The sequence below is a fragment of the Aspergillus nidulans genome, chromosome VI (assembly GCF_000011425.1).
Source record: "Aspergillus nidulans FGSC A4 chromosome VI".
In the NCBI taxonomy this organism is placed as follows: domain Eukaryota; kingdom Fungi; phylum Ascomycota; class Eurotiomycetes; order Eurotiales; family Aspergillaceae; genus Aspergillus; species Aspergillus nidulans.
In genome coordinates this window covers 1,188,283-1,212,671 of record NC_066262.1, presented here as the reverse complement: position 1 = coordinate 1,212,671, position 24,389 = coordinate 1,188,283, and the positions used below count along the sequence as shown (strand labels likewise).

Genomic DNA, 24,389 nt, shown 5'->3' with positions numbered 1-24,389 from the left:
TTTACAGGTGCTACAGCTCGATATATTAACCAAGGGACTGCTTGGGCCGGATTATTGGTGATATGTCAGTTGCGGAAGTCCTTAGCTATATCCCGCCCATGCACCCTGATATATTCTTTCATAGTGGATAATCGACACTTGATGCAGCCCTGAGGATACCATGGTGCTCATAATTCTGCGAGATTTATTCGAACAGCGGGAGTTCCAACCCAATATTCCAATCGATTTCCTTACGTAGTCGCGTACGGCAGTATTAACTGATGCATGTACCAGAGGAATTCCTAGCACCACGACCACTATACTATTGGCATCTGCTAAGGCATCTACTTGGTAGTTACTAGGGGATCCAAGTGCGCATGGACGAGTGATTTGTTGAGAGTCTAAAATCGTATGAGGTGCGAAACATCTACAGTAATACTCAATAAGCATTGGCGCGACGACTACCTACTACTACGAGTATCCAAACACCAGGCTGGAATTGCGATTTTGGACCCAACAGACCATGCTTTCCATCGCCCTCTGCCCTTTGCCCGTCAACCACTCATACGCCTAAAGGTTTCCGTCTTTTCGTCGTCGCACCAGCACCTCCACCGTTTCATCCGGCATATTCTGCAGCTCGAATGTATAGTTAGCGGGCCGCTCAGTCCGACCTCCAGCAAATTGGAAATCATAGTTGAGCAAGAAATAGGCCATGATCAGCTTTATTTCGTTGGCCGCGAAGAAGCGCCCAGAGCATGCGTGCTTCCCGTACCCCCAGCTCAGACTTGACGATGCGTTGGTGGTGACAAACCCGGCCGTCTTCTCTCCAGGAGCTGAGGGGACAAATCGAAACGGTGAAAATGTCGAGGGGGATGGGTAGAAATCCCCATCTTGCGAGATCGCGTGGGCGGGCACGCCGATGATCGTGCCCTTTGGAATCACTAGTCCGTCATGGAGGATGCGGTCTGACTGGATGACTCGGCCAAAAGTGACTATATATGATTATGTCGTCCACTGTCAGTGACCGGATGGCTTTTGTCAAAAAAATGGACGGAGGGCAATTGACGGGACTCACGGAGAGAGAGAGGATTGAACCGTTGAGATTCCTTCATAAAGCTGTCCAGCTTGAGCAGTTTATTCAGAGCCGCCTTGGTGAAAATACTCCCTTCCTCGCGAAGCACTGATTCGATCTCTTCTCGCAGCGGCGCAATATACTCTGGCCGGGCACACAGATCGTAGAGCAGATGGGTCGGCACCGAGGAACTAGTGCGAATTGCAGCAAATGAAATGGCCAGGGCAGTATAGGCCATGAACTCTGGAGTCTGATCAACCGGCTCGGCACCTTCCCAGAGCATCTGCAGGAGGTCGAGAGGCTTTTTGGTGTCATTATCAGATTCAGACCGCTTCTGCACAATTGGACAGATGACTTGACGGGCAACAGTAAAGTGACGGCGCACCCGCCCCATCTCAGGCAAGAGATGCTGGATGACGGGCCGGAGCCATGCCGGGTACCGTTTGAGCTGCTGCGAGGCCAACCACGTATCGGTGGTGAAGTTGATGGACGTATCCGTCCAGTCGCGGTTTCGGCTGAGGGCTTTGCCCCCCAACATGCGATTCGATGCTCGTGAGATGATTTGTGTGAAGATTTCGGACATCCGGACCGGTTGCCAATCTAGCTCTCATACATCGATTAGTTAGCCATCCCGGTAGTATGGTAGTAGCATAAACCCACCGTGCGATGGCGTTAACAGAGACCGGTATGCGTGGACAATCTCGTCGTATACATCGGGCATAATCAGCTCTGTAAACGCAATTGTGAGAGCTTGCATGGGAATAATCCATCGATACTGTCAGCAGGGATAACCGTACCAAGGTTTGCGTTCAGGGACTTTTTGACAACATCCGGATGTAAATGCCATTTTTGGCCAATGGTTGTATATCGCCCTTCAAACATCTCCGAGAAGCTGGCGGTGAAGTCGACCTCCTCGTTCGCGGCATTTTTGAGTTCATCCAGATACTTGGTGGGAATCATCAAGCGCTCCCCAGCTGGCGAAGGGACGTAGAATAGCCCCCCTTGTGTCTAGCATGACATCAGCCGATGGTTTGGAAAGATGTTCTGCCTGGTGAGTACCTTCTGATAGCCCTCGAGCATAAGGTCGGCGCACCCGTGGATGAAGGCTTGGCGAGCCTGCGAAAGAGGAACTTTGCCACTTTTCAGACCAGCCACATAAACCCCGGGTATCAGTCTGTTGCGTCTGCGGCGCGACGCCCAAGCCAGCAAAAGCCAGGCAAAAGAAAGAAGAGCACTGGCCTGGAGAAGGAGGGCCGCGCCCCCTGTGACGGGGATCAGTTTGAGAATCATGATGTAGGACGATAGCCGCAATAACTTGTGAATTCTGTCTATGTCTATCTCTAAGCAGGACGTGCTATTGACTGTGAAGTATACCATGGAGACTGAGGCAAAATTGGCGGGCCATCCCGTAGCGTAGCCCGATTAGGCCAGTGCATCCAGATTAGGCAATATCCGAAGAATCAATCCATGGATGGCATGCGAGTGGATCCACCCCGTTTTGGTAAACCATCCCAGTTCGGATCAGTGAGAAAGATCCCTGCATCTGCCCCTTTTAGGTAAAGACCGACTCGACCCCTATAGTGCTAGCAAGTATCCCTCTTTACGCCCCCAGCTTGAACCCCCCGGGCGACAGAGTTTGGAAAACCCCCGAAGGATCTGTATCACACCTTGGAGCTTAGCAGAATCTCCGACGGAGGGGCCTGGACGACAAAACTTACCGTATTTCTTCCGAATGGTCTTCAATTTTCTAAGCGATTGGCCCTTTCCATATGTCTTGAACGGGGCTTGGCTCGGGCCGGCATCGTTGAGGTTAACGAAGGGGTAATAGACGTTAGCAGCCCTGGCCTTTGACTCGATTTCGGCAATGACATTCTCGGAAAAGCTGACGATCCGGTCGTCGTGGTCGGCGTTTGTCCACGTGTTGGATATCAACAGAACTAGATATCGTTAGTTGATCGCGCGCATCCATTTTGACTATTTCGGTGCCTACCGAGGAACGCTCCATCGGCGGGATCTAGATCGATGGCGTCTCCTCCCGAAGCACGCGCAGCATCAAGCCAGTCCTCAGTAATGGTTTGGTAAGTAATGCTAGTGAGTAAATCCGACAAATCGGACACTTGCTCCATGGCAGCCTGGATGAAGGTGGTGTTGGCGAGATAGACTGCCTCCGGTGTTGCTTTCACGGCGGTGGCCCAGAAAGAACGCCTGGTAAGAAAAATGGGTTCAAGCTCCGGTCAGCCAAAGAAGAAGGATAGAATGCCATGAAGGCGAGGACGGCTTACCGGCTGCTTCTGTCCCAGTAGGAGGAAGAGTTTTGCTCTACGGCGAAATTCGTGAATGTGCGTACGGCGGCGGAGTCGCTCACGGCGGGGATGTCGATGAAGGCCTTGAGTGCGGCGGGGTTCTCAATAGCAGCATTGTAGAGCAGGACAGCAGCGGGCTGAATCTGGCTGGTATTGGGATACATCAGGAGCAAAGGATCGGCCGCAGCGAGGGGATCAGCAGATCCTCCATCGGGGGAGGAGAAGTTTGCCACAGCATGGATGTAGGCATCGAGCGAAGTGGCTGGATAGGCCAGAGTTCCACCCCAGACATTTTGGATGGCGAAAGTCTTCATATCATACCGCGTGACGATGCCAAAGTTCTGCGAGCCTCCTTTCAGCGCCCAGTAAAGGTCTGTGTTGGAGCTGGCATTGGCCTGGACAATGGAGCCGTCGGCGAGGACCACCTCAAAATTAACCACATTGTTAGCGGACCAGCCAACTTTCGATCCGTAGTAGTTGATGCCTCCTCCGAGCAGCAAGCCGCCGACGCCCACTGGGCCGAATCGGCCTCCGGCCGTGGTCAGCTTGTAGTCGGCCAGCCAAGTGTAGACATCGTACCATCGAAGCCCCGGGCCAATGTGAACAACCTCGTGGTTGGCCGTGAGCTCGAGAGTGTTCAATCGCGAAAGAGAGATAAGAACGCCATGTGAGATCGAGTTGGCCCCGGGGTTGGGCATGTGGCCGCCACTGCGCACTGCGAACTTGGTCTTCGTCTTGCGCAAGATGCCAATCGCGGTTGAGACATCCTTGGAAGATTCAGGCTCGAACACACAGTACGCGTCTTCCACGCAGGTCTGGGACCAAACGCTGTCGATTTTTGTGGTGTACGACGCTGAGCCAGAGACAGTGGTGTATTCTGGGAAGCTGGCCGCCAGCTGCGCACACGCGGACTTGCTGCTCGTCGCTGAAGTGCGAACAGCAAGTGCTGCAGTGAGCAGTGAGATTAACGTATGGCGCCAGAAGGTTGACATCATTGTCGTTTGCAGTTGGGAGTACCTGGCTATGGGTTGCAGAACGCAAAGGGCACAGCTTAAAGCCCTTATCCTGATCTCTTCGGAAACTTCCTCTTCTGGGCATCGCCGTCCCCGGAGTCGTACTAATGCGGTATACCCGACCTTCAATCCATCATGGCAGAGCCAATTGATAGCGTACCTGCATGGTATTTTTTGGACGGGGGAGGGTGGGGGCCGCGCTTTTGTCCCATCCCAGTGGTTCAGATGCAGGAGCCGCTGGTCCCGCAGCGCCTGATCGAAGAATCTTACAAAAGGTCTCTAGATGCATACCTACAGTGAATAAGTGCATATCCACACAGACCTATGGTGCCATATGGAACTTGTGAGACAATGGACCACTTCAGAGGGCAACCCGCGTTGGTACTCATTGGAGCGAGCGCGCTCGTGGGAATCATAACATGGATAGCCCGACTATTGATCCGGGCATTTGTGTCTCATCCCCTGGCTCACTTCCCGGGCCCCAGGCTATCAGCTCTGAGTAATGTCCGTATCATTGGAACGTTCGATTTGCCAACCCTGGAAATCCTCATTGTTGATTCTTATATAGCTAAATTATTCATGGTCCTATATGGGCGGCCGGCAACCATACGATATTCTCAATTTGCACGCAGAATACGGTGAATATATGGTCATCCTAATTCTGTTGTGAAGAACCCGTTCTGATATCCCTGGGGTTGAACCCTATAGGTTCTGTCGTGCGCGTGGCTCCAAATGAGCTTTCTTTCAACACCGCGCAGTCGTGGAAAGATATATACGCCCCGCGAAAAGGCCGGGCCACGTTCATCAAGAGCGACTTTTACGATGGTGGAAACTTTGCAGATCAAGCCAGCTCGATTGTCAGCGAGCGTGATCCAGCAAGACACAGCGCGATGCGGAAATTTCTCTCCGCCGCTTTTTCAGATCGATCACTGCGTGAGCAGGAAGGTCTTGTCACACGTGTCATTGACGACTTTATAGACCAGGTTGGACAACGGGGCAACTCGAAAGATGGCGTTGATATGACGATGTGGACTAATTTGCTCACATTCGACATCATTGGCGAGCTGGGTAAGTTCAATTGTTCACTCCTTGTAAGGTTTCATTGTCCCGGCCAATCTGACCGTATTTTCCGCACATATACTAGCCTTCGGGGAGTCGTTCCATGGGCTCGAAACTGGGAGTCTTCATTTCTGGATAGCGGTTGTTCTAGAAAGCATGGGACAGGCAGGCCTCTCTGACTTTTTGAAACGCTTCCCAATTATTGGCCGCGTTTTTCTAAAGCTCAACCCACGCTGGTTAAACAAACTCATGGATGGCGCGATCAAACACCAAACGTATACGATCGACTTGGTTAAACGGTACTCTACCCCCATTCGGCGTTCATCACTGCTGGGATACTCACGGTCAATTGTCTAGGCGAATCCAGCAGAAGACCAACAGGAAAGACTTTATGAGCTACCTGTTGCTAGAGCGCAACTCATCCCAGATATCAGATATCCAGCTAGCCGCTCACGCCTCGGACTTTGTGTACGTATCAATCAACTGCCCCAATTTCCTTGCCAGCCAGAGCGACGCTGAAAGAAGACCACAGCATTGCTGGGAGTGAAACAACAGCCACATGTCTGGCAACTGTCATTTACTACGTCGGTCGTAATCCGCGCATTCTCAAGACACTGCAGGAGGAGGTCCGATCCGCCTTTAGAAATTACGAGGAGATCAACGGACAATCCACCTCCTCACTCAAGTATTTGCACGCGGTATGCCTTGAGGCATTGCGTATATTTCCTCCGCTAGCATTGGCTTTGCCACGGGTGGTGCCGGAGGGCGGAGAGATGATAGACGGGCATTTTGTGCCAGAGAAAGTATGGCAATATGAAGATTGTTTCCGGTTTCTTCACCCCTTTTAAGCCGGATGATGAGAGCGAAAAAGACAACTGACATTTCTCGTCCATAGACAATCGTCTCCACAAACCCATTGGCTGCCAGCATGGACCCGGCAAATTTTGATACCCCGTGGGCCTTTTGTCCGGAGCGCTGGATAAGACTGAGTGAGAAGGACCAACTGGAGGCTAGTCAACCCTTCTCAATGGGCTCACGCTCATGCTTGGGCCGAGGGTGAGCTCTCCTCCCGCAGGTTACCCATGAAGATCCGGGACGGTTAACTGACGATGATCGGATAGGTTGGCCTGGTTGGAACTGCGGTTGACCTTGGCAAAGCTTTATTACCGGTATGACCTGAAGCTGGTGGACGATGAGCTGGACTGGCACAGGGATGCGGCCATGCATCTCTTGTGGGTTAAGCCAAAGCTTATGACGCAGGTACTTCCACGGGCCAAGTGAGTGGGAAAGTGTAGAAGTGAATATAGGTAACCTTGTGGTATGTGGAACGGCATCAAGCTAGTCATTGAACTGAACCTTAGAGTGTCCCCAATATGTTTTGACCGATTTCTGTAAGCATGAGAAACTAAATACTTATAAATAGTCTTTTCAAGTTAGGGTTATTGTGCTGGGGCTCCTCTGTTTGTGGGCTATTGAGGTGACTACTGTGCTGAAATATGGTCATTTGACCGAGGTCTGCCCGAATGAATTGAAGGTCTGATCTTCTAGCTACCGTTTGTAAACGATTTATACCTTTCTGGGACTTTATCTATAACCCCAATAGGAATGGAGGCCTCCTCCGGATGTCATTTGGTAGGACAAGATTTATATTATAAAGCAGGTGGAAGTGGGTATCCACTGAAGTGTAAGACTCCCACTGGGAGATTACCATCCTTCAGGCCAACAGATAATTATCTAGGAAGAATTAAAAGAGATTCATATCATGGACAGACCTAACTAGTCTTTATCCTATGATGTAACCAGTCTATGCAATATTCTTTCAAGGCAACTTGTCCAGTCCAGTTCCCCCCTTCATTGCCCGGTCCTACGCGACATTGGTGAGCAACCAGTTCATGATAAGAAAGGAATAGAAATTAAAAGACCGCAGGGCACTTACCAAGACAGTTGTCGGCATGTACTTGGACATAAACCTCACCATGGAAGCCATAGCACCACGCCACACGGGTCCCGACGCTCCGCCCAAGACATCCTTGACAACCTCGCGAGCAAAGTCTGCCGGCGCACTCTTACTCGAGACATCCTTCCCCACGCCGCGTAATTGAATTTCTGGCAGCGCTTTCTGGTAGAGTGAGTTTTCGGGCAGGGTCAGGTCAGAATGCGACATGACATTTGTGGCGACGGAGCCGGTAACCAGGGAGATAACCCGGATGTTGAAGGGCTGCAGTTCCAACCGGAGAGTCTCGCTCCAAGACATCAGAGCCGCCTTTGAGGCATTGTAGACACCTGATGCAAATTGTCAGCGCGGACGTCATCGCTGAATCGCGACCGACGGGGTATAGGATCCTCACTCATCCACGGGGCGTACAAGAAGCCCGAGATGGAGCAGACGTTCACGAGCGTACTGCCATTCTTGGCAGCCTGAAGCAACGGCATAAAAGCCTGGGCGACGGCGATGGCACCCCACAAATTCACATCAAAGAGACGCTTGGCCTCGTCGATCGACGTGTCTAGGGCGGGATACACGAGGGATTGGCCGGCGTTGTTGATGAGAATGTCGAGGAAGTCACCATTCGAAGACAAATCCTGGCGGACGGTATCGACTGCAGCGGCAATGCTGGCCGGGTCGACGACGTCGAGAGTAACGAGAGTGACATTGGGAAGTTCGGCAAGGTGGCTCATCTTGGCTGGGGAGCGGGCTGTTGCGTAGACTTTCAGTCCTCGCGCGTGGAGTTCTTCTACCAGGGCCGAGCCGATGCCTCCGGCACTGCAGCCGGTGACGAGGGCGCAACGGGGCATTGCGAAACTGTCGATGAGAAGAAGGAGAAAAGCGGGAGTCGGAAGATGCAAGGGAGAAGGGAGGGAAAAGAATAGACGTTTCGTTTCTCTGTTTTCCTTGCCCCCAAGTGCTAGGAAGGGAAAGTTCCGGGGTTGACGTCGGGAGGAGAACAAGAAACACCTTTTGGTTTGCAACCACGTAGCTAGCGCCTCTGCTTTGGTGTCAGGTAGAATGGGGGTCCCCTGTCTCCGAACAACCTGCAATTGGCCCTAGCGCGTTGAATGACCATGGGGATGTCCCAATCACTCTCAGCTAAGTTTTACAAAAGCCCCAGGAAAGTAAACAGCCCTGCCGGACGAGGAAACATAGAAGGCTAATACGGTCTACGGAGAGAAGCAGGTTGTAGGGGAAAATACTACATGGAGCGATCAGGAATATCTCACAGAAGAGCAGGGCTGTAGTAGGGGATTCATTCAAGGTGCTGCTAATGGCGTCAGAGTCCTCAGCCACCATAGTCCAATACGGAATCCGTTATGGACATTTTAGTCGTCCAACAAATGGTGAGACCTTCCGTGCTGGGCATCCACAGTGTTCTGTCCGACTTGTTCGCGGGGGGCTCCAAACATACCCCCTACGCGCTAGCGGTTGCCTCCTTTTCAACATAGCGCAGGGTCGTACGACTCCACCGCTCATTGCCGCTCATCTGGTATTCCAGCCCCTTCATATAGAGCTTGACGGCCGGACGACATCCCGCCGCGAGCTGTTCCGCTGTGAGCCGATCGTGAACCCGATTCCACTCTTCGACCATGGCCTGAAGTAGCCGCTTCGTCGCTGCGATGTCTAGATTAGTTGCTTCAGCCAGCACCTTGACCCCCGAGCAAAGGACTGATCCTTCCTTATGACCCGACTGCGACGCGCGCAATTCTTTCTCCCAGCTCCAGATGTCGTTCACCACCGAAATCTGCTTCGAACAGTTACGCTCGAGCGGCACCATCGCCGCTTGCTCCTCGGGCGTTAGCTCGAGGTCCATGGTGAACCGCATGAGAGCCGACAGGAGACTGACGGTCGACGCCCGCGAGTTAGCAAGCATCACCACGCCAAATGGATCTTGACTCACGCCTTCCCCACATCCCGCTCCCGATAGACGAGGTAGTGACCTAGCTCCTTGATCGAAAGACGCGCCTTGTCTGTCTGCGCGCGCATGAAGGTGAAGGTGGGCTCGAGAATACCATCCGCTAGGATCGGGCTCGCAGCGCGCATCTCCTCCCAAAGGTCGTACATCATAAACTCGACGGGGATGTCGCCTGTCTCTCTCATATCGCAGTAAGTTCTGGGTACTGGCGTGTTCAGCTAGAATTCACGGAAAAATGTCTTACGGTTTGGGAGCACATCTCCCCGCATGAGGGGCATCAGATGGGCATTGTACGCCTCTCCGTCCTCCAAGGACATATCTTCCAGGATATCTGGCCCACGGCTTTAGCAGAGCCCGAACAGACAAGGCAGCGCGCATTCTACATACCATCAATGAGAAACAGGATTGTTAACAGCTTGCACGCATACAGAATACGGTCATCGCGCGCCAGCGGGAAGTAGAGGCAAGTGACTCGACCGAAGCCGGCATTGACAAAGGTCTCTCTACTCTTCTCAGAAGAAAAGGGCCAGTGTTGCAGGAAATAATCATCATTTTCACGGCAGGTCTCATCGGCACGCGGGTGGATCAAGGGCTTCCAGGCCGATCGCGAGTGGCTTTTGGCCACCCCATTGAGCAACAGCTGAGTCGAAATGGCATCGGTGTCAATAGCGGACGGCATGATGATAATTTGGATTAAAGATGAACTTCTTGTTTCAGTTACCCTCAAACCAGCAAAGGCCTTTTTTATTGTCTCTGGATGCCATGAGAATTCGGAACTTTCCTAATGCGGTCAGCCCGAGAGGGCTCGGTGGGAGCAGTCGGCGATGACTCCGCTGCCATCGGCGCCTTGAGCCCCTTGTCGCGCGGCCAGTGTCTGGGTATGTATGGAAGAGGCATTGCAGCGAGTGCAGGAATCTTTCACCTCATCTCTTCTCACAATCAATCCCATCATTCGAGTGTCCACGTTCCCGAGCCGCGAGGTCAACGCAAAGATGCATCAATTCAGCCCCCTGGACGCAATCATGCCCCCGATCTTCAACGCACTGATCGTGGGATGGTCATGTCCAGAAGAGGGTCGCGATTCTCTGGTCTCGGTGTTACAACGCTCGTTGGCCCTTGTCGTCGAAGAATGGCCTGATTTGGCGGGCGAGATCGTCGCTCCCCCAGCAGACGCCCCGCCACGAACACAGCCCACCATTCGGCCCGTGGGGGAGCTTGGCTCGCTTCTGACTATTCGCGATTTCACCGGCTCCGACAGTCCTTTCCCCCATAGCTATGGCCAGCTTCAGGCTCAAGGGTTCCCGACCAGCAAGCTCGATGGCCAGCTACTGGCCCCCCTGGCTGGCGTCGCTACGACCCAGCGCGTCATGGCAGCGCAAGCCAACTTCATCCCCGGCGGCTGTCTTCTCTCGGTTGGATTCTCACATCAATTTCACCGATGCTTACGGTGTCTACCTGATTTTCGAGAAGTGGGCCCAGTATTGTCGACAGGTCCAAGGCCTCCCGGCGCAGCCTGCGGCGTTCCCTCACGCAACGTCTCAGCCTCAAACATTGCCACCTCCCGTACTTCAGGTGTCCCATGACCATGCCGCCGAGCAGTACTCGACCTTGAAGCATAGGCCGGAGCTGTGGAAGCTCATCGGTCTGGACTGGCGCGGATCTGCCACCTCCCCACCACCTGAACCTCCCTTCCAGCTCGCAGCCGGGGGCGCGAAGACATGCATCTTCTCCCTCTCCGCTGCGGCTCAGGCGACTCTCAAGAGAGCAGCATCCTCTCTCCCTTCTTCCTCTCTCCCCCCAATCTCAACCAACGATGCGCTAGTAGCCTGGATCTGGCGAACCATCTCCAAAGCCCGCTTTCCCACAGGCAAGCCAGATGCGCCGTATCGAGACAACTCGTACGTCTCCGTCGCCATCGATGGTCGCAGGCCCCTCTCAATCCCCGCTGACTATGCGGGTAACGTGGTCTTCTGCAGCATGACCAACATGCCGATTCACGATCTCACCAACCCCGAGACCCCGCTGGGCGAGATCGCCGCGCGCATCCGCCAAGAAACTATTGCCAACCGCGATCCATCACGGCTTAAGGAGGCCGTCACCCTCGCCGCGGGGATTCCTGATGTCCGCCAGCCCTTGGCCAATGCCTTTCCAAGTTGGTTTGCTGAAGACCTCGTCACTACCTCCTGGGTCGGGCTCCCCTTCTACCAGCTGGATTTTGGCCCAGCAGTGGGGTCTACCGGGCGCATTGATACCTTTCGGATGCCCCGTGGCCAATTCGCAGGCATATGCAGCTTTCAACCACGCGCGAATGATGGGTCGGTTGAAATTGTCGTCGGATTATTAGCGGAGCAGATGGAACGGCTAGTAGCGAATCCGGACTTTGCGCAATTTGCAACCCTAGTTTCCTCGTAGCTCTTAGTCTCTCCTTTTAACCTTTTTTCTTTTTCTTTTTTTTTTTTGGGAAGTGAATGTACTGTAAGAATATCCATAGTGATAGGCTTCTAAATAATCTCAGTGAAAATGGCTTCCCCAAGTTTATCGCTAGCTCCCCAATCTACTTGACCTTAGGCTTACCCTGTCACTGGCTCGCTTCATGCGTATAAAGATTGGACTATTTTTATTCCCCTTCCTTCAAGCCGCCGAATCGCATATCCGTCAACTTCTGCTGAAACGCGGTCTTCTCTGTATTCCAGGCCCCAAACCAGCCTGATCTCCGTTCTGCCAGCGGTTCTTCAAGCTCGGTCCACTTGTCTCCCAGGGTGAGAATGACGCGGCCATTCCACCGACCGGGCCCGAGCTGCTCGGGTCCATCATTCCCATAGCTTTCCACGGAGTTTTCTTGCGAGGCGGTTGCGGAATAAGCGACTGCAAGGGCGACATGTTGCGCCGTGCTGACTGGCGCCCCCGCCGCCATGATGGGGGCGGCCAGATTGGCTGGCAAGAGGTTGGTGATGGTAGCAGCGGGTGCAACGGCGTTGATGGTCGCGCCGTACTGATGCGGCAGGCTGGCTCGCAATGCACGGACGAGGCCCACCAGCGCTAGTTTCGTGGCACTGTAGACTGGCAAACTATGCTCGGGCGAATAGGCCGTCGCACTGGTCGTGAGGACGAGACTACCATTCTTATTGCCAGCCCGGCGAAAGGCCGACAGACTCAGCTTGACAAAGTTGAGGACCGCGCGATAATTCACCTCCACAACTGCGTAGCGCGGCTCTTCGAGTTTGCCCTCCGCATCCCAGGTGTCGGCGAAGTAGTCGCATTCCTCCGAGACCCCGGCGTTCGCGACGGCGATGTCCACCTGCGGAACTTCGTCGAAGACTGCCCGGAGCGTTGGCCATGAAGTCACATCGCAGGGCCTGTAATGGATCGCTTTTCTCTCCTCTTCCTCGCTACCCTGATGCTCCTGGGTGGGAGGCGGATGTATATCGAGCACATACACGGTGGCTCCTTTGGCGGCGAGCAGCTGGGCAGACTCCCATCCGATGCCGGAGCAACCGCCTAATTTAGCCCAGGGTCAACGGAGTCTGACAACTGAAAGGGAAGGCGATGGGGTAGTAGATACCGGTGATTATAGCTGTCTTCCCGTCCAGACGGGGGATATCGTCTACTGAAAGATTGAGAGAAGTCATCTAGTATGCGTGTGTGACTGCGTGCTTAGTGGCGGGATGCGACTTCGGTCTCATGCTCTACAAACCCAACAGCCAGGCTGAAATCGGACATGAAATATAATTCGGTTCGATCGAGATCGAATTAGATTGTTCGCGGATATTGCCTCTCTTCGACCGACAACCTCGAAATGCCAGCCCAGGTTAGTCCACATTGCACATCACGGGCATTACCTAATAAGGGTCACAGTGCGATTGTTTCCATTAGGCCATTGTACCTCAACTTCTATAACTGAATCACGTGAGATGGACTTGCGTCCGACATGAAAAGTCTACGGAGTACTACCCTCCGCTATCATTGTTCAGTAAGCCAGGGATCCGAAATAGGCTGCCCTATCGGTTTCCCATGAATACAAGGCTTCCATCTATCTAATCAATGAAAGGAGGGCGGCCTCGCTCGAATCATTCTGTCGGCGAGTCTGAGCCTCATTGGACGGTCGCAGGCTGCTATCATCGCGTAAAACCCGCATACCCAGAAAGCGGTGATTTGTAGTATCCCGAAAGGGGCAAATGTACATGGCTGTGGACGCCGTCGTTTAGGGCTACGGCAAGCGAAGCAAACAAGACGATATCTCAGTTCGGCTCCCCATATCCCGAGCCAATCATGTTGCTGCAAATACAGCCCATAGATTTAGCCGCAGGCCGTGATACGCATTCAAAATCCACAAGACAGATCCTGAATCTGACTGTGCTGCACGATCTCCTCTTGCATTAGCCATGTTTGGCAGCCCGCGCATATTACCAATGTATTACACACCCCTCTCAGCAGCAATGGGAGCGGCTCAATTACCACCGAGGAAGTGCGTACCGCAGGCAGCGCGGTCTGTCTTCCCTTCTCAAAATCGTCGTATATTTCTCCCGTTCTAACTCAAGTAGCCGTCGGGCTGTGGGTCCGACCATACCAGTCTCAGCCCGATTCTTTCGTATTCCTTCGAGCCGTGCCGAAGACTAGGTACGTGGGGGCGGGTGGTCCGAATTCTTCCAACCCGATTCGCCACGGATCGCGCTGTTCTGCGGGGCGTCTCTCTTGAGTTCAGACCAGGGGTTGTCTTACACTCGAGAGCACGAGTTATCTGCGACCACTCTTACACACTGCCACCCAGCTGATGTGTTCCAATTACACCGCTGCTATAAAACGTGGGCTATTCCAGTGCAGCACTAGTATTATTACTCCGCAGCCTGTCAGCCAGCTTGATGCAAGCCGTGATTTATCCGATCTCCACGAACCGCCCTTCAGGCCCACCAGTTGGATCTGGGCCGCGAGGATGCGTTCGCAGGATGAACCCAAGGCTGAACAGCCATTACTTAAGGCAGCTTATGTCTCCATGGCATATATGGGAAGACATATAAGACAGACAGTGCGCGTTGACAGTTCAGCCACTCCCAGTTAGACGACCTCTGTCGATTCGATCCCGCCATGTTTGGAACGCTGCGCTACCTCCCCGAGAAGAAGACCGCGGAGTTCCTCAAGCGTGAGTCAGGGGTTGTGGGTAACACCGCTACCAACAAACCTCAGCACTCGGCCTGCGACAATTGCAGGGTAAAAAAGGTACGTGGCCTCAAATGCTTAGAGACTTTAATGCATTTCCAGCCCATGTTTAAAACAGCTAATCAGGGTCCTTGAAACGTAGCAAACAGATCCGCTGCAGCGGCCGAAGAGCGGGATGTTCGCGGTGCAAGACTCTTTCTCTCCCGTGCAGCTATACCCATGTCCCCACGCGGAAATGCAAGAGGAAGCAAGCGCCCAGCTCTTCAAAACCCGACGAGGAGAATGAGACCTGCCCGGAACCTGGCGGAGCGGCCGGTCGATCTCCCGCGAGGGACGCAGCCGCAGCTGCCGTGCAGCCGTCCCGGTTGACGATGAAACCGCATGGCGTAGACGAGAATTATGCCGGGCTCGACAAGGCAATGCACCAGGTCCAAGGTGACCCAGACTCGGTCCTGGATCCGATGCTGAAGGAATTTTCCACTTGGTCCAGTTGCCTCAGTTGGTCTCCAGGGAGAGATGGTACCTTTATGCCGGACTCCGACTACCCAATGGCGGGGGGTCCACACGTCCCACCCGGTTCCTTTATTGCTGGGTATGGTATATTAACACCGCGCGCTTGTTTGTTCTACGACCGTGCTCCAGAAATAAAATACTGATGGCCGACAGTTACACTGGGCCGGAAAATACTGCACAGCAGCCCCCGCCGCCCGTCGCCCATGATCTCACCCCCCCTGATCTACTTCCGACTCCACCGTTGACCCATATTCTTGCCCCAACAGTGACCACAATCCGATCGAATGAGGCGCTTCCGGGGACTGCTATGGACGAGCAATCTTCTTGCTCATGCCTTAACTCGGCCGTCTTCCTCCTGGACGAATTAGAGTCGCCCCATCATGAAGGGAGCCCCGGCGAGCAGGGTCTCGACTCCATTCTTTCGATCTACCAGGAAGTGCTCTTCCTGTGCAAGCGCATGATCAAATGTAACCCCTGCCGAGAAAAGTCGGAGAACATGATGGTGCTCACCATGGTGCTTGAGCGATTAGCCATTCTCTGCGGGGAGGTGATTGATGCTTTCATCGCACAGAGGGAAGCGAACGGTCCCGGGGCACCGCCCGTGCCCGCAGCCACGATGGAGAAGCAGCCTTTGGCCCTGGGAGAATACGAGATCGAGGGTGGAGACTACGAGGTCATGATGGGGGTGCTGGTGACGAGGCGGCTGTCGGAATTGGAAAGCTTCCTCGCCTGCATGAAGACGATCGGCTCCCTCACCCGCCGCGCGCACCAGCAGGCAAGAATGGCGCGCGTTGAGCAACATATCAAGGACTTGTTTCGGAAGCTCACCTCTGTCTGCCCTCTCGTCACAGAATTGCGGGTCGATCCGAAGAGGCCAGCGGCCGCGGATGTTGGGAGAAGCGTGTAAGCTACGAAATGTAGGGCTATGCATTGTAAATGATAGCGGGCCATGCGTGCTCTGGCCAGATATTTCTTTAGTAGGTTCACTATTGCTGGGATATATATCTGAACTTTAACTCGTGGTTCCGCCTTTTTCGATTGCAGTTTCTTGTTGTTTAGAAGTAATAAAAAACAAGAACGAGTCGTGGTGAGAGAGCGAACGTCCACGGGTTTACGGGTGCGTGTCTCTCTCGGGAGTTGCCTATTTAAGCGAAAATAATGCCAAACTGGGCTATCTCTGCCAAGCACGATACGCCAGTAAACTTGAAAGTGGGCAGGTATATATCTCGAAAACCGTTTCCCGTCAGCCAGCCGTCGAAGAGCTCCGCCGATACTGCCCTTTGCGCCAGATCACCCTGCACAAAATGTCGGCGAGCTGGGTTGACGAACCAAGCAGCTTGCTGGGCATCTTCGAAGTGGTGTTTGTCCTGGTAACCCTCACCTTCTGCCTCCCCGTTCATAGAAAAAGAAGCGGCATCCTAATGGGTCGGAACTCCAGACACTGGTCTATGTTAGCACGCGAATCCTGTATAACATTTACTTTCATCCCCTAGCAGCTTTTCCGGGTCCCTTGCTGGCTCGCGCGTCAATGGTATGTCTGCTCTCTTCATAGATGTCCCCATGTTCCGTTTTCACCAAATCCCAGGCATGGAGGATCTACCATTCCATGGGTGGTCGTTTTCACCGAGCAATTGACGAACAACACCGCCGATATGGTATGTGGCCATGGCCTGTCCACCATTTTCTTCTTTCCCACGCGTCTAACCGATCAGGTCCCGTTTTCCGGGTATCGCCGAATGAGCTGTCTTTTGCCAGCGTCGCATCTTGGAAAGACATCTACGGTCATCGTGCCACCGGGAAACCTCCCTTGATTAAGAGCAAGTTCTACGAGATCTACGGCGCAGGCTTTGGCTCCCTGTGCATCGGAAGTGAGCGCGACCCGGAAAAGCACACGCGAATGAAAAAGTCTCTCTCGCCTGCGTTTTCTCTCCGTTCTCTGGGAGACCAAGAGGTCATTGTTAGCCAATGCGTCGATCGTTTTGTATCCCGGATGGGTGAGCCTGAGCTAAATGCCGGGGGGTTGAACATGACCAAGTGGTACGAAATGGTGGCATTCGATATCCTCGGAGAACTTGGTATACCCCCGGCCTTTTCACTGCTCTTCCAAAAGGTCACTCGTGGAGTCTAATTATCTATTCTTTCAACAGCCTTTGGCGAATCCTTCCACTCTATCGAAGACGGTATGATGTCGACATTCACCCCTCGGTGCACCCCCGGCGACCCTTCTAATATTCATTTTTATAGGAAAACCCCACTTTTGGTCCTCATTGATTGAAGATCATTTGTATTTTATTACTGTGGCAGACAACTTCCGACATTTCCCCGTTGTTGCTCTGATAGCCAAGCTGCTCTCGCCGTTTCTGGACAGCATCCGCAAAAAGCATACTGGATACACAAGAAACAAGGTGGCTCAGTGAGTCTTTCCATCCAAGCCTAAGAATTGAAATGGTGGTCATTTACATCCTGGCTAGGCGCATTCGTTCATCCTCCCCCCGCAAGGACTTCATGGCCAACCTCATTGGCAAGGTAGAGTCCAACGAGATGAGCCGGGAAGAGCTCACTGCCCACGCGTCTACCCTAGTGTGAGCATATCATATCCGTTGTATGTATCCCCAGTCTCTAATTCCGGAAAATAGGATCGCTGGTGGAGAGACAGTAGCCACCTTCCTTGCCGCAACAACATTTTATCTCCTTCGCGACGACGCCGTGTACCAGAAATTGAAAGCAGAGATCCGCGGCCAGTTCAACACCTACGAGGAGATTACCTGCGCCACGGCGCAGAATCTGCCTTACCTGCAAGCTGTCATCAGCGAGGGACTTCGTATCTACCCTCCAGGCTCCCAAGGCTTCCCTCGGATATCTCCCGGGGCCTCGATCGATGGGATCTGGATCCCCGCCGGTGTAGGTAGTTTTTCCCCGACAAACAGGCCACATGGCGCTGATAATCTATATGCGCTACAGGCCGAGGTCTACACAAGTGCGTGGACAGTGACCCACGATGAAGCTAACTTCCATGACCCCCACACCTTCAAACCCGAGCGGTGGATCGACCCAGACTGTGCCGATATCAAGGAGGCCAGTCAGCCGTTTTCCCTTGGCCCTCGAGCCTGTCTAGGGCGAAAGTAAGTTATGGCAGCCACCTCCGCAGGGCCATCGATCGCCTCCTTTTACAGCGAAGGCGCTAATCAATGATCGCACAGCGTGGCTTATATGGAGATCAATCTCATTCTCGCCCGACTGATTTGGACGTACGATATGGAGTTGGTCAACAAGTCAATGGATTGGGAGTCGGAGAGTTCTCTACATGTTATGTGGTCGAAGCCAGAGCTAAAGGTTCGTTTCCGCCAGGCGAGGCCATAGCGAATCGACCGACCAGGTAGACTTGGAGGTCTCCACTCTGGGTAACTGTGCCGCCGGAGGAGACTAGGGAATTTTCCCAGGTGCTTGGTTAGGTGTCATATTTGTATTAAGCAAGAAGTCAGTGGCATATGAAGTAGACTTTTCCTGTTCTACTTGTGCATGCCCGCCTCTCCAAACGTTGGCATCAATAAGTTTCTTGTATTTACCATCGTAATATGAAAAACATGCGGAAACGCAAAGCCTTGAATGATTTCCTTGGTATTGCGGCTTCAACCGATACCTCTACACCAAGAGCGGTATCCTCTTGTTGGTTGAGATCTGGAATGGGGGACTTCGCATCGAATGTCCGTTTCAGGGGATGCGGTCTGTAGGGGCCTTCCATCTTTTGGCCAGCTGTGCTGGCTGCGAAGGGATACTTTTCCAGACGATAATGATTCCCCAGATCGGTAGGCCTGCGGCGGTGGGCAGAGTGTAGGTGAAAGCTGCCATATCGGCATTAGTTCTTAGCTTATCACAACCAAGGCTTTCCCCAACAAGAAAGTTGTTATGAATGCTCAAAGGGGAAAGGGTAGAAGGAAGCTGCATCAACTACACGAACGTAGCCTACTAAGGATAGGATGCCATAAGACGATTGATTCTCTATCTTGATAACGATAGTTGTCACTTCTTCAATGTACAACTCCTCGAGGGATCAGGCCAGGGGCCAGAGATCATGCCATACAGATCACGTGGCACGTGACACGAGGCTCAACATGATATATTCGTATCAAAAGTCTTTCACTGACTTGTGTAAAAGTCGGACATGTTCATCCTGGACAACAATTATCAATCGACAAAGGTCGACATGATCTTTAGTGAACTGAAGGCGCCTGGCCTCATCATAATCCGGGTATAGCTCACAGAGAGTACAGAGACTCGCCGGATCCTTCGTCTTGGTCTTGATCTGATCCCGTGACAGGAGGTCGGTATTTTACTGGGAGGAGGCGCATGTCCCGCCCGAGATCACCGTCGATATTCCAGTGCTCGCCCGGGCCGGTATTGATTCCCCCGACGATGAATTGTGGGTCAAATGGGGATAGAATCGCGGACTCGAGTGCGGTTAGGACGTCGTCTTCCTCGATGGCTCTGCGGCCGGCTTTTAGGAGTGAACGGCGAAGGGACTCGGATGCTCCTGCTTCGGCGACGTAGCCAACTGCATTAACGACAGACAAGTCGATGGAGACAGCGGGCAGGTTGCAGTGGTTGACACGCCAGTGACAGAGAGCGTCTTCGTACGCGCCTGCGGCGGAATATGCTGCCTGACTGGCGTATCCAAGCACCCCGTTGATTGAGGAAAAGAGGACGAAGAAATCGAGGTCGCCCTGCAAATTGAACTGGTTCTGGAGATTCCAGGTACCGGCGACCTTGCTTTCAATGGTGGACTTCCAGTCCTCAAGGGTCATTTTCTCCACAAGGGCATCCTGAGCACGTTAGAAAGGATCTACAACACAATGCTGAGCTTTATACTTACTCGAAGGACAAAAGCCGCGTGAATAACGCCCCGTATTGGTGGCAGACCTTCCTCGGCACATTTATCAATTGCCATGTTCAGGTCTTCTGCATTCGCGACATCGCAGCTAATGGGCAACACTCGCCGACACCCAGCCTCAATGAGCTCTACAGCAAGTGCAGCTACTATGCCACTTGTTCCAGCGCTCCTGGATACAAGGACAAGATTTTTTGCTCCACGGCTAACCAGCCAACGTGCAGTTGACTGCGCGAGGCCGCCGCTGCCGCCGACGATCAGGTATGAGGCCCCAGCGATGTATTGGCCAAAAATCCCGGCAGCCTCGTGTTCACTAGCTGAGACAAAGTCTCGGCGACAGGGGGATTTGATCGATGAGAAGATAACATCTTCTCAGCGTTGCAAGAAGGCGGCCTTGGCCGGTGCACCATTTATAATCTCATGCTTCATCGAAATCGGGCTGTCCATCAGCTCTATCGGCACATAGAAGTACATTGAACAATAGTACCGTATTCGCTCGCCGAGCGTCGAGGTTATGTCAGCGCCGGCTGGGTCGCTCCTCACTAGCCAGAGTAGCTTCATGAAGAATGCAGGGATCTGGAGATGAAGTCACCATGCAATTAATTTTACTTTAAACTATCCCTCGGAGGTGTTTTTCGCGATGTTGATCGCGTTTTGTCCGATCACCCGCAAACGACCAGACACACCCAGATCTTAGCTTATCTGGCCGGGTGAGCCGGCCAATCGACAAGGGTATGGAATATTCAGGAAGGCTCGGTGCCCAGCAAAGAGTCATACTCTGGCTTTACCTAGTATGAGCCGTTGCATAGCGTGCGGTATTCCTTCCGGCCCGTGTGCCAATCCCGTCCGTGCAGGCCACAAAGCAGCTGCAGAAGTTCGAATAAGATATGGAGATCGAAGAACCTAGGTGAAGAGGATTGCCGCGTACGGTGATTCCGCAGTATACCTCAACGTTCCTGCAAAGCTGGCATGCCTTTCAGAGTTCCTCTCACAACGCCATCGCCACCTCCCCGCAAAGGGATGAGCTTCCTATTGCTGGAACCTGCACGCCAGGCATTCCACGTGTGGACGGAACTTACTACACTGTGTCGACCATTCACGGAGGAGAATAAGGGAGGCGCCGGATCCAAGGAAGATAGTTCCGACCAGAAGCAATAGTGCTGGAGTATCAGCTCACCGGGGTGGGGAAAAGTGTCTGAAACCTGGCCTTGAACCTGTCGCGAAGCGGGCGCCCTGGTCAGTAAGCGTCTCTTTTTTACTGGCATTAGCCTCGGCAGCATGCAAGAAGTTGAACAAGATGGCCTGACGACCCAAAAAGGCAAAAGGCCGGTAATCGTGTCCTTAGTGGAATGTGGAGTTACATAATCGATACGACTTATTGGAGAGGTATTCGTTGTGGGCATAGTTCTCGCAAGCTGTTGCTTCTTGTAACTGGTTCTTGTACAGTTAACTGATATTTATTGCTTATCTTGACTAGCCATATACCTATTTAACACGTCAATTTGAGAGCTCTGCAAGAATAATGGTATAGTATTTGTTTGCATGCTTGATATTTAAATCAACTAGATATTAGCTCTTTGGTCTGCTAAAACATGTGTATAGAGCCTTATCGAATAAAGGTCATGCCTAGACAAACATGATATTAATAAGCCTAACATTAACTATAGGAGCCTACCCGCACCTATTAGAGTATTTCTACTATACAGAACATTGAAATCAGCTTTGCTGCTGCAGGAATAGAGCTATATACTGAAGAGAGTGTCCAGCCAAGCATCTCCCAACTGGGCCAGAAGGTCCCTACGATCAGACTCCATGGCCTGGTCTGTCTAGACCGCGCCCACCTAGCTCAGGCTCTGTTACAATAACCCAGATAGGGCCTTTAGCAAGCTTTATATTGCTTTTTATGCCAGCCAGCCTTCTACCATGCAGAATAGTTTCTAGTACCTCCTCTATACTTACTACATCCTATATCTTTGAATGACTGCCCTAGAAAAATATAATGCTTTCAGGTTCTTAACCCTACCAACTGGTGTTATAGGCCCCGTGCCTGCCGTGACGGTCGCGACTCAGATGCTGACAATCTTCCCATCCATCCGCTTCAGCCTCATGGCTGGCATCGGGGGCGGAGTCCCGAGCCAGGCGGATATCAGACTAGGCGATGTGGTGGTCGCCAAACCGAGCAAGGACCATGGCGGCGTCGTGCAATACGGCTTCCCCGGGACCATGCAAGAATGCACCTTGGAGAAGACTGGGATGCTCAACAAGCCACCCCGCATTCTCCTGACTGCTCTCTCGAAGCTTCAAGCTATCCACCTAGTAACCGGCAACCGGATCCAGTGTCTCTTGTCTGAGATAGAGACCAAGTACCCCCTTCTTGCTGCGACTCTAAGACCCCCGTATCAAGATCGCCTCTTCCGCTCTGACTACCGCCATCCCATTCCATCGGACAAGGCCTGCAGTGCCTGCGACGTAACTCAACTTCTGCCCCGTACCCTGCGACACGAGAAGACACCCACCAGCCCCCATATCCACTATGGCCTCATTGCGTCCGGAAACCAGGTTATCAAAGACAGTAGAATCCGCGACCACCTCGCGCGCCAGTCTGGAATCCTGTGTTTCGAGATGGAGGCTGCCGGGCTGCTGGATAATTTCCCCTCCCTTGTTATCCGCGGAATCGCAGACTATGCAGACTCCCGTAAGAACGATGCGTGGCAGGGATATGCAGCTGCGACAGCTGCGGCATACGCGAAAGAGCTATTATGGGTCATCCCGATGCAAGAGGTTGAAGATCAGCCGTTGGCTGTGGGGTTTCCTTCAAAGTGATCTTGGCTGCCGGTGTCCTGGTTGAATGGTATTGTACAACTAATAGAGGATAACAAAAAATACAATATGGAAGGCATGCTGGACAAGGCCATCATTTATCAATATTACAACAGGCTGTAAATTCGTAATTAGTGTAGAACTAATTATCCTTGTCCTACTCATCACGCATAGACCATGACAAAACCCTAACCTGAGGGTCAGGTCGAGGGTCAGGGTACGGGTTTTTGGGTAACCCACGGCAAGCCGCCAAGAACCCATTTTGCACATATCTCCCTAGTAGACAATATCTTTTGCATAAAAGATGCTGATCGCCTGAACACTTGGTTCATACAGCGTGTTTGTACTGTTTGCAAGCCCGCAGGTTACCCAAAATCCGTACAGGTTGTAGACTTAGACCCGTCCCCAACCCGATCCATCACGAGTTTTGGCTTGACCGTGATGTATAACTCGCGTCATGTCAAGGTCTAGTCATGCATTCCCTGTGCTGAAGAAGGGCTATTGGTATTTTTTGTGGAAAGCACATGCAATTTAAAGGGAGAAGGGCAGATTGAACTGTATCAACTACACGAGCGTAGCCTACTAACCTACTATGGAGCGGATGTCCTTAATCATTGACTCTATCCTGCTGGCGATAAATGCTTTTGTTTCACTTACACATTGAGGGTCAGATCCTCAGGTCAGAGAGACCAGGCTGCTATATCACATGACGTTATGCAGCCAGTAGTCTTATCGTGCACTGGTACCCAGGATTAGCATTACATGATATTTCTATATCTTGGTAGATTTTTATATCTCGTCTGCAGACTTTCTCTCTAGCTCTTATTTCCAGGTCACTACCTCCTCCAGATACTTTTTAACTCAGATCAAAGTATCATGCCTGCAGGCAAAATCCTTGACCATCCGAAAAGGATATCATTTTTTATGTTTATATCTTGTCCAGGATACAGCTTGCATTGCACCCTTTTTGCTGCATACCAAATGCGGCAGTATTGCCATCCACCAAACGAACTTCAATATTCGCGAACTCGCTGAGCAGATCATACTGCACATAATGATCAGTAATTGCCTGAACCCGGGTATCCACACAGGGAGAGACATCATCAACGCTTGCGACGTCATAGGAAGAATGCTGGCACCGACTTTCGAGTATTAGTGATACGCAAACCCAGTCAGTGAACAACATGGACATTATATAAATTTTAGGTTTGGTTTAGCTTGGTAGCGTAGAATGCGCGTTGGCCTTTTCGGTATATAGCATAGAGCAGGAGAGTTACAATGCTCTCTTGACCAGCATCGAATGGTATGGATATATGGTTAGGAACCAAGAGCATGGGTTATTCGTCCTCGGACGGGCTATCCTTGCCGCATACTCTACGTACCCTAACTAAAAATTCAAAGTTCGTTCAGTGCAGGCATTAGACAGAGGTGAAAGGAATCTACCAGGGAACTCGATTCTGGCAGAGGATAGAGACGGGACGCAATTGAGGGGTCTTCCGGCTACCTGCACCAACGGCAAGCGTTTGATTGCCACTAAAGGGAAACGTGAGCAAGGCTTGGATAATCGTGAGATCGGTTAGTTTTACCCTACTGATGAAGGCCGCCGTAACGGGGGTCTAATCTTGGCCAACGGCAAGGTTTGATGGAGATAAACGATTTTGCGGTTGTCTGACAGGCAGTGCC

General features: G+C 52.4%; 11 protein-coding genes across 11 annotated transcripts, besides 1 other annotated feature; 5 read left to right on the top strand and 6 right to left on the bottom strand.

Moving 5' to 3' along the window:
- Positions 1-24,389: part of a sequence feature (contig 1.55 1613..492661(-1)) that runs on past both edges of the window.
- On the bottom strand, positions 550-2,341 carry ANIA_10389 (cytochrome P450; the record flags this gene model as incomplete). The annotated part of the gene is made up of 5 exons (XM_655786.2): positions 550-971; positions 1,055-1,651; positions 1,712-1,780; positions 1,849-2,059; positions 2,111-2,341. The coding sequence occupies 5 exons, from the start codon at positions 2,339-2,341 to the stop codon at positions 550-552; spliced, it is 1,530 nt and encodes a 509-aa protein (XP_660878.2).
- On the bottom strand, positions 2,652-4,346 carry ANIA_10402 (FAD-binding oxidoreductase; the record flags this gene model as incomplete). Its single annotated transcript, XM_050612505.1, has 4 exons — positions 2,652-2,707; positions 2,770-2,988; positions 3,042-3,256; positions 3,334-4,346. 4 exons carry the CDS (start codon positions 4,344-4,346, stop codon positions 2,652-2,654), a joined length of 1,503 nt encoding a protein of 500 aa, XP_050468420.1.
- ANIA_03275 (protein CYP567E1) lies at positions 4,692-6,707 on the top strand (the record flags this gene model as incomplete). Its single annotated transcript, XM_050612504.1, has 8 exons — positions 4,692-4,871; positions 4,936-5,005; positions 5,076-5,435; positions 5,512-5,725; positions 5,784-5,894; positions 5,959-6,229; positions 6,322-6,482; positions 6,548-6,707. The coding sequence occupies 8 exons, from the start codon at positions 4,692-4,694 to the stop codon at positions 6,705-6,707; spliced, it is 1,527 nt and encodes a 508-aa protein (XP_050468419.1).
- ANIA_03276 (SDR family oxidoreductase) lies at positions 7,246-8,222 on the bottom strand (the record flags this gene model as incomplete). Its single annotated transcript, XM_655788.1, has 3 exons — positions 7,246-7,290; positions 7,363-7,709; positions 7,775-8,222. The coding sequence occupies 3 exons, from the start codon at positions 8,220-8,222 to the stop codon at positions 7,246-7,248; spliced, it is 840 nt and encodes a 279-aa protein (XP_660880.1).
- Positions 8,834-10,013, bottom strand: ANIA_03277 (uncharacterized protein; the record flags this gene model as incomplete). Its single annotated transcript, XM_655789.1, has 4 exons — positions 8,834-9,260; positions 9,320-9,539; positions 9,579-9,665; positions 9,722-10,013. The coding sequence occupies 4 exons, from the start codon at positions 10,011-10,013 to the stop codon at positions 8,834-8,836; spliced, it is 1,026 nt and encodes a 341-aa protein (XP_660881.1).
- On the top strand, positions 10,327-11,746 carry ANIA_03278 (uncharacterized protein; the record flags this gene model as incomplete). Its single annotated transcript, XM_655790.1, has 2 exons — positions 10,327-10,746; positions 10,802-11,746. 2 exons carry the CDS (start codon positions 10,327-10,329, stop codon positions 11,744-11,746), a joined length of 1,365 nt encoding a protein of 454 aa, XP_660882.1.
- ANIA_03279 (SDR family oxidoreductase) lies at positions 11,952-13,517 on the bottom strand (the record flags this gene model as incomplete). Its single annotated transcript, XM_655791.1, has 2 exons — positions 11,952-12,832; positions 13,472-13,517. 2 exons carry the CDS (start codon positions 13,515-13,517, stop codon positions 11,952-11,954), a joined length of 927 nt encoding a protein of 308 aa, XP_660883.1.
- On the top strand, positions 14,417-15,908 carry ANIA_03280 (Zn(II)2Cys6 transcription factor domain-containing protein; the record flags this gene model as incomplete). Its single annotated transcript, XM_050612503.1, has 3 exons — positions 14,417-14,548; positions 14,638-15,080; positions 15,155-15,908. The coding sequence occupies 3 exons, from the start codon at positions 14,417-14,419 to the stop codon at positions 15,906-15,908; spliced, it is 1,329 nt and encodes a 442-aa protein (XP_050468418.1).
- On the top strand, positions 16,306-18,361 carry ANIA_03281 (protein CYP567D1; the record flags this gene model as incomplete). The annotated part of the gene is made up of 10 exons (XM_050612502.1): positions 16,306-16,371; positions 16,410-16,532; positions 16,587-16,656; positions 16,714-17,076; positions 17,149-17,181; positions 17,246-17,414; positions 17,473-17,583; positions 17,638-17,902; positions 17,963-18,123; positions 18,202-18,361. 10 exons carry the CDS (start codon positions 16,306-16,308, stop codon positions 18,359-18,361), a joined length of 1,521 nt encoding a protein of 506 aa, XP_050468417.1.
- Positions 18,564-19,946, bottom strand: ANIA_03282 (uncharacterized protein; the record flags this gene model as incomplete). Its single annotated transcript, XM_655794.1, has 3 exons — positions 18,564-18,843; positions 19,262-19,821; positions 19,872-19,946. 3 exons carry the CDS (start codon positions 19,944-19,946, stop codon positions 18,564-18,566), a joined length of 915 nt encoding a protein of 304 aa, XP_660886.1.
- ANIA_03283 (5'-methylthioadenosine/S-adenosylhomocysteine nucleosidase family protein) lies at positions 21,699-22,709 on the top strand (the record flags this gene model as incomplete). The annotated part of the gene is made up of 2 exons (XM_655795.1): positions 21,699-21,706; positions 21,896-22,709. The coding sequence occupies 2 exons, from the start codon at positions 21,699-21,701 to the stop codon at positions 22,707-22,709; spliced, it is 822 nt and encodes a 273-aa protein (XP_660887.1).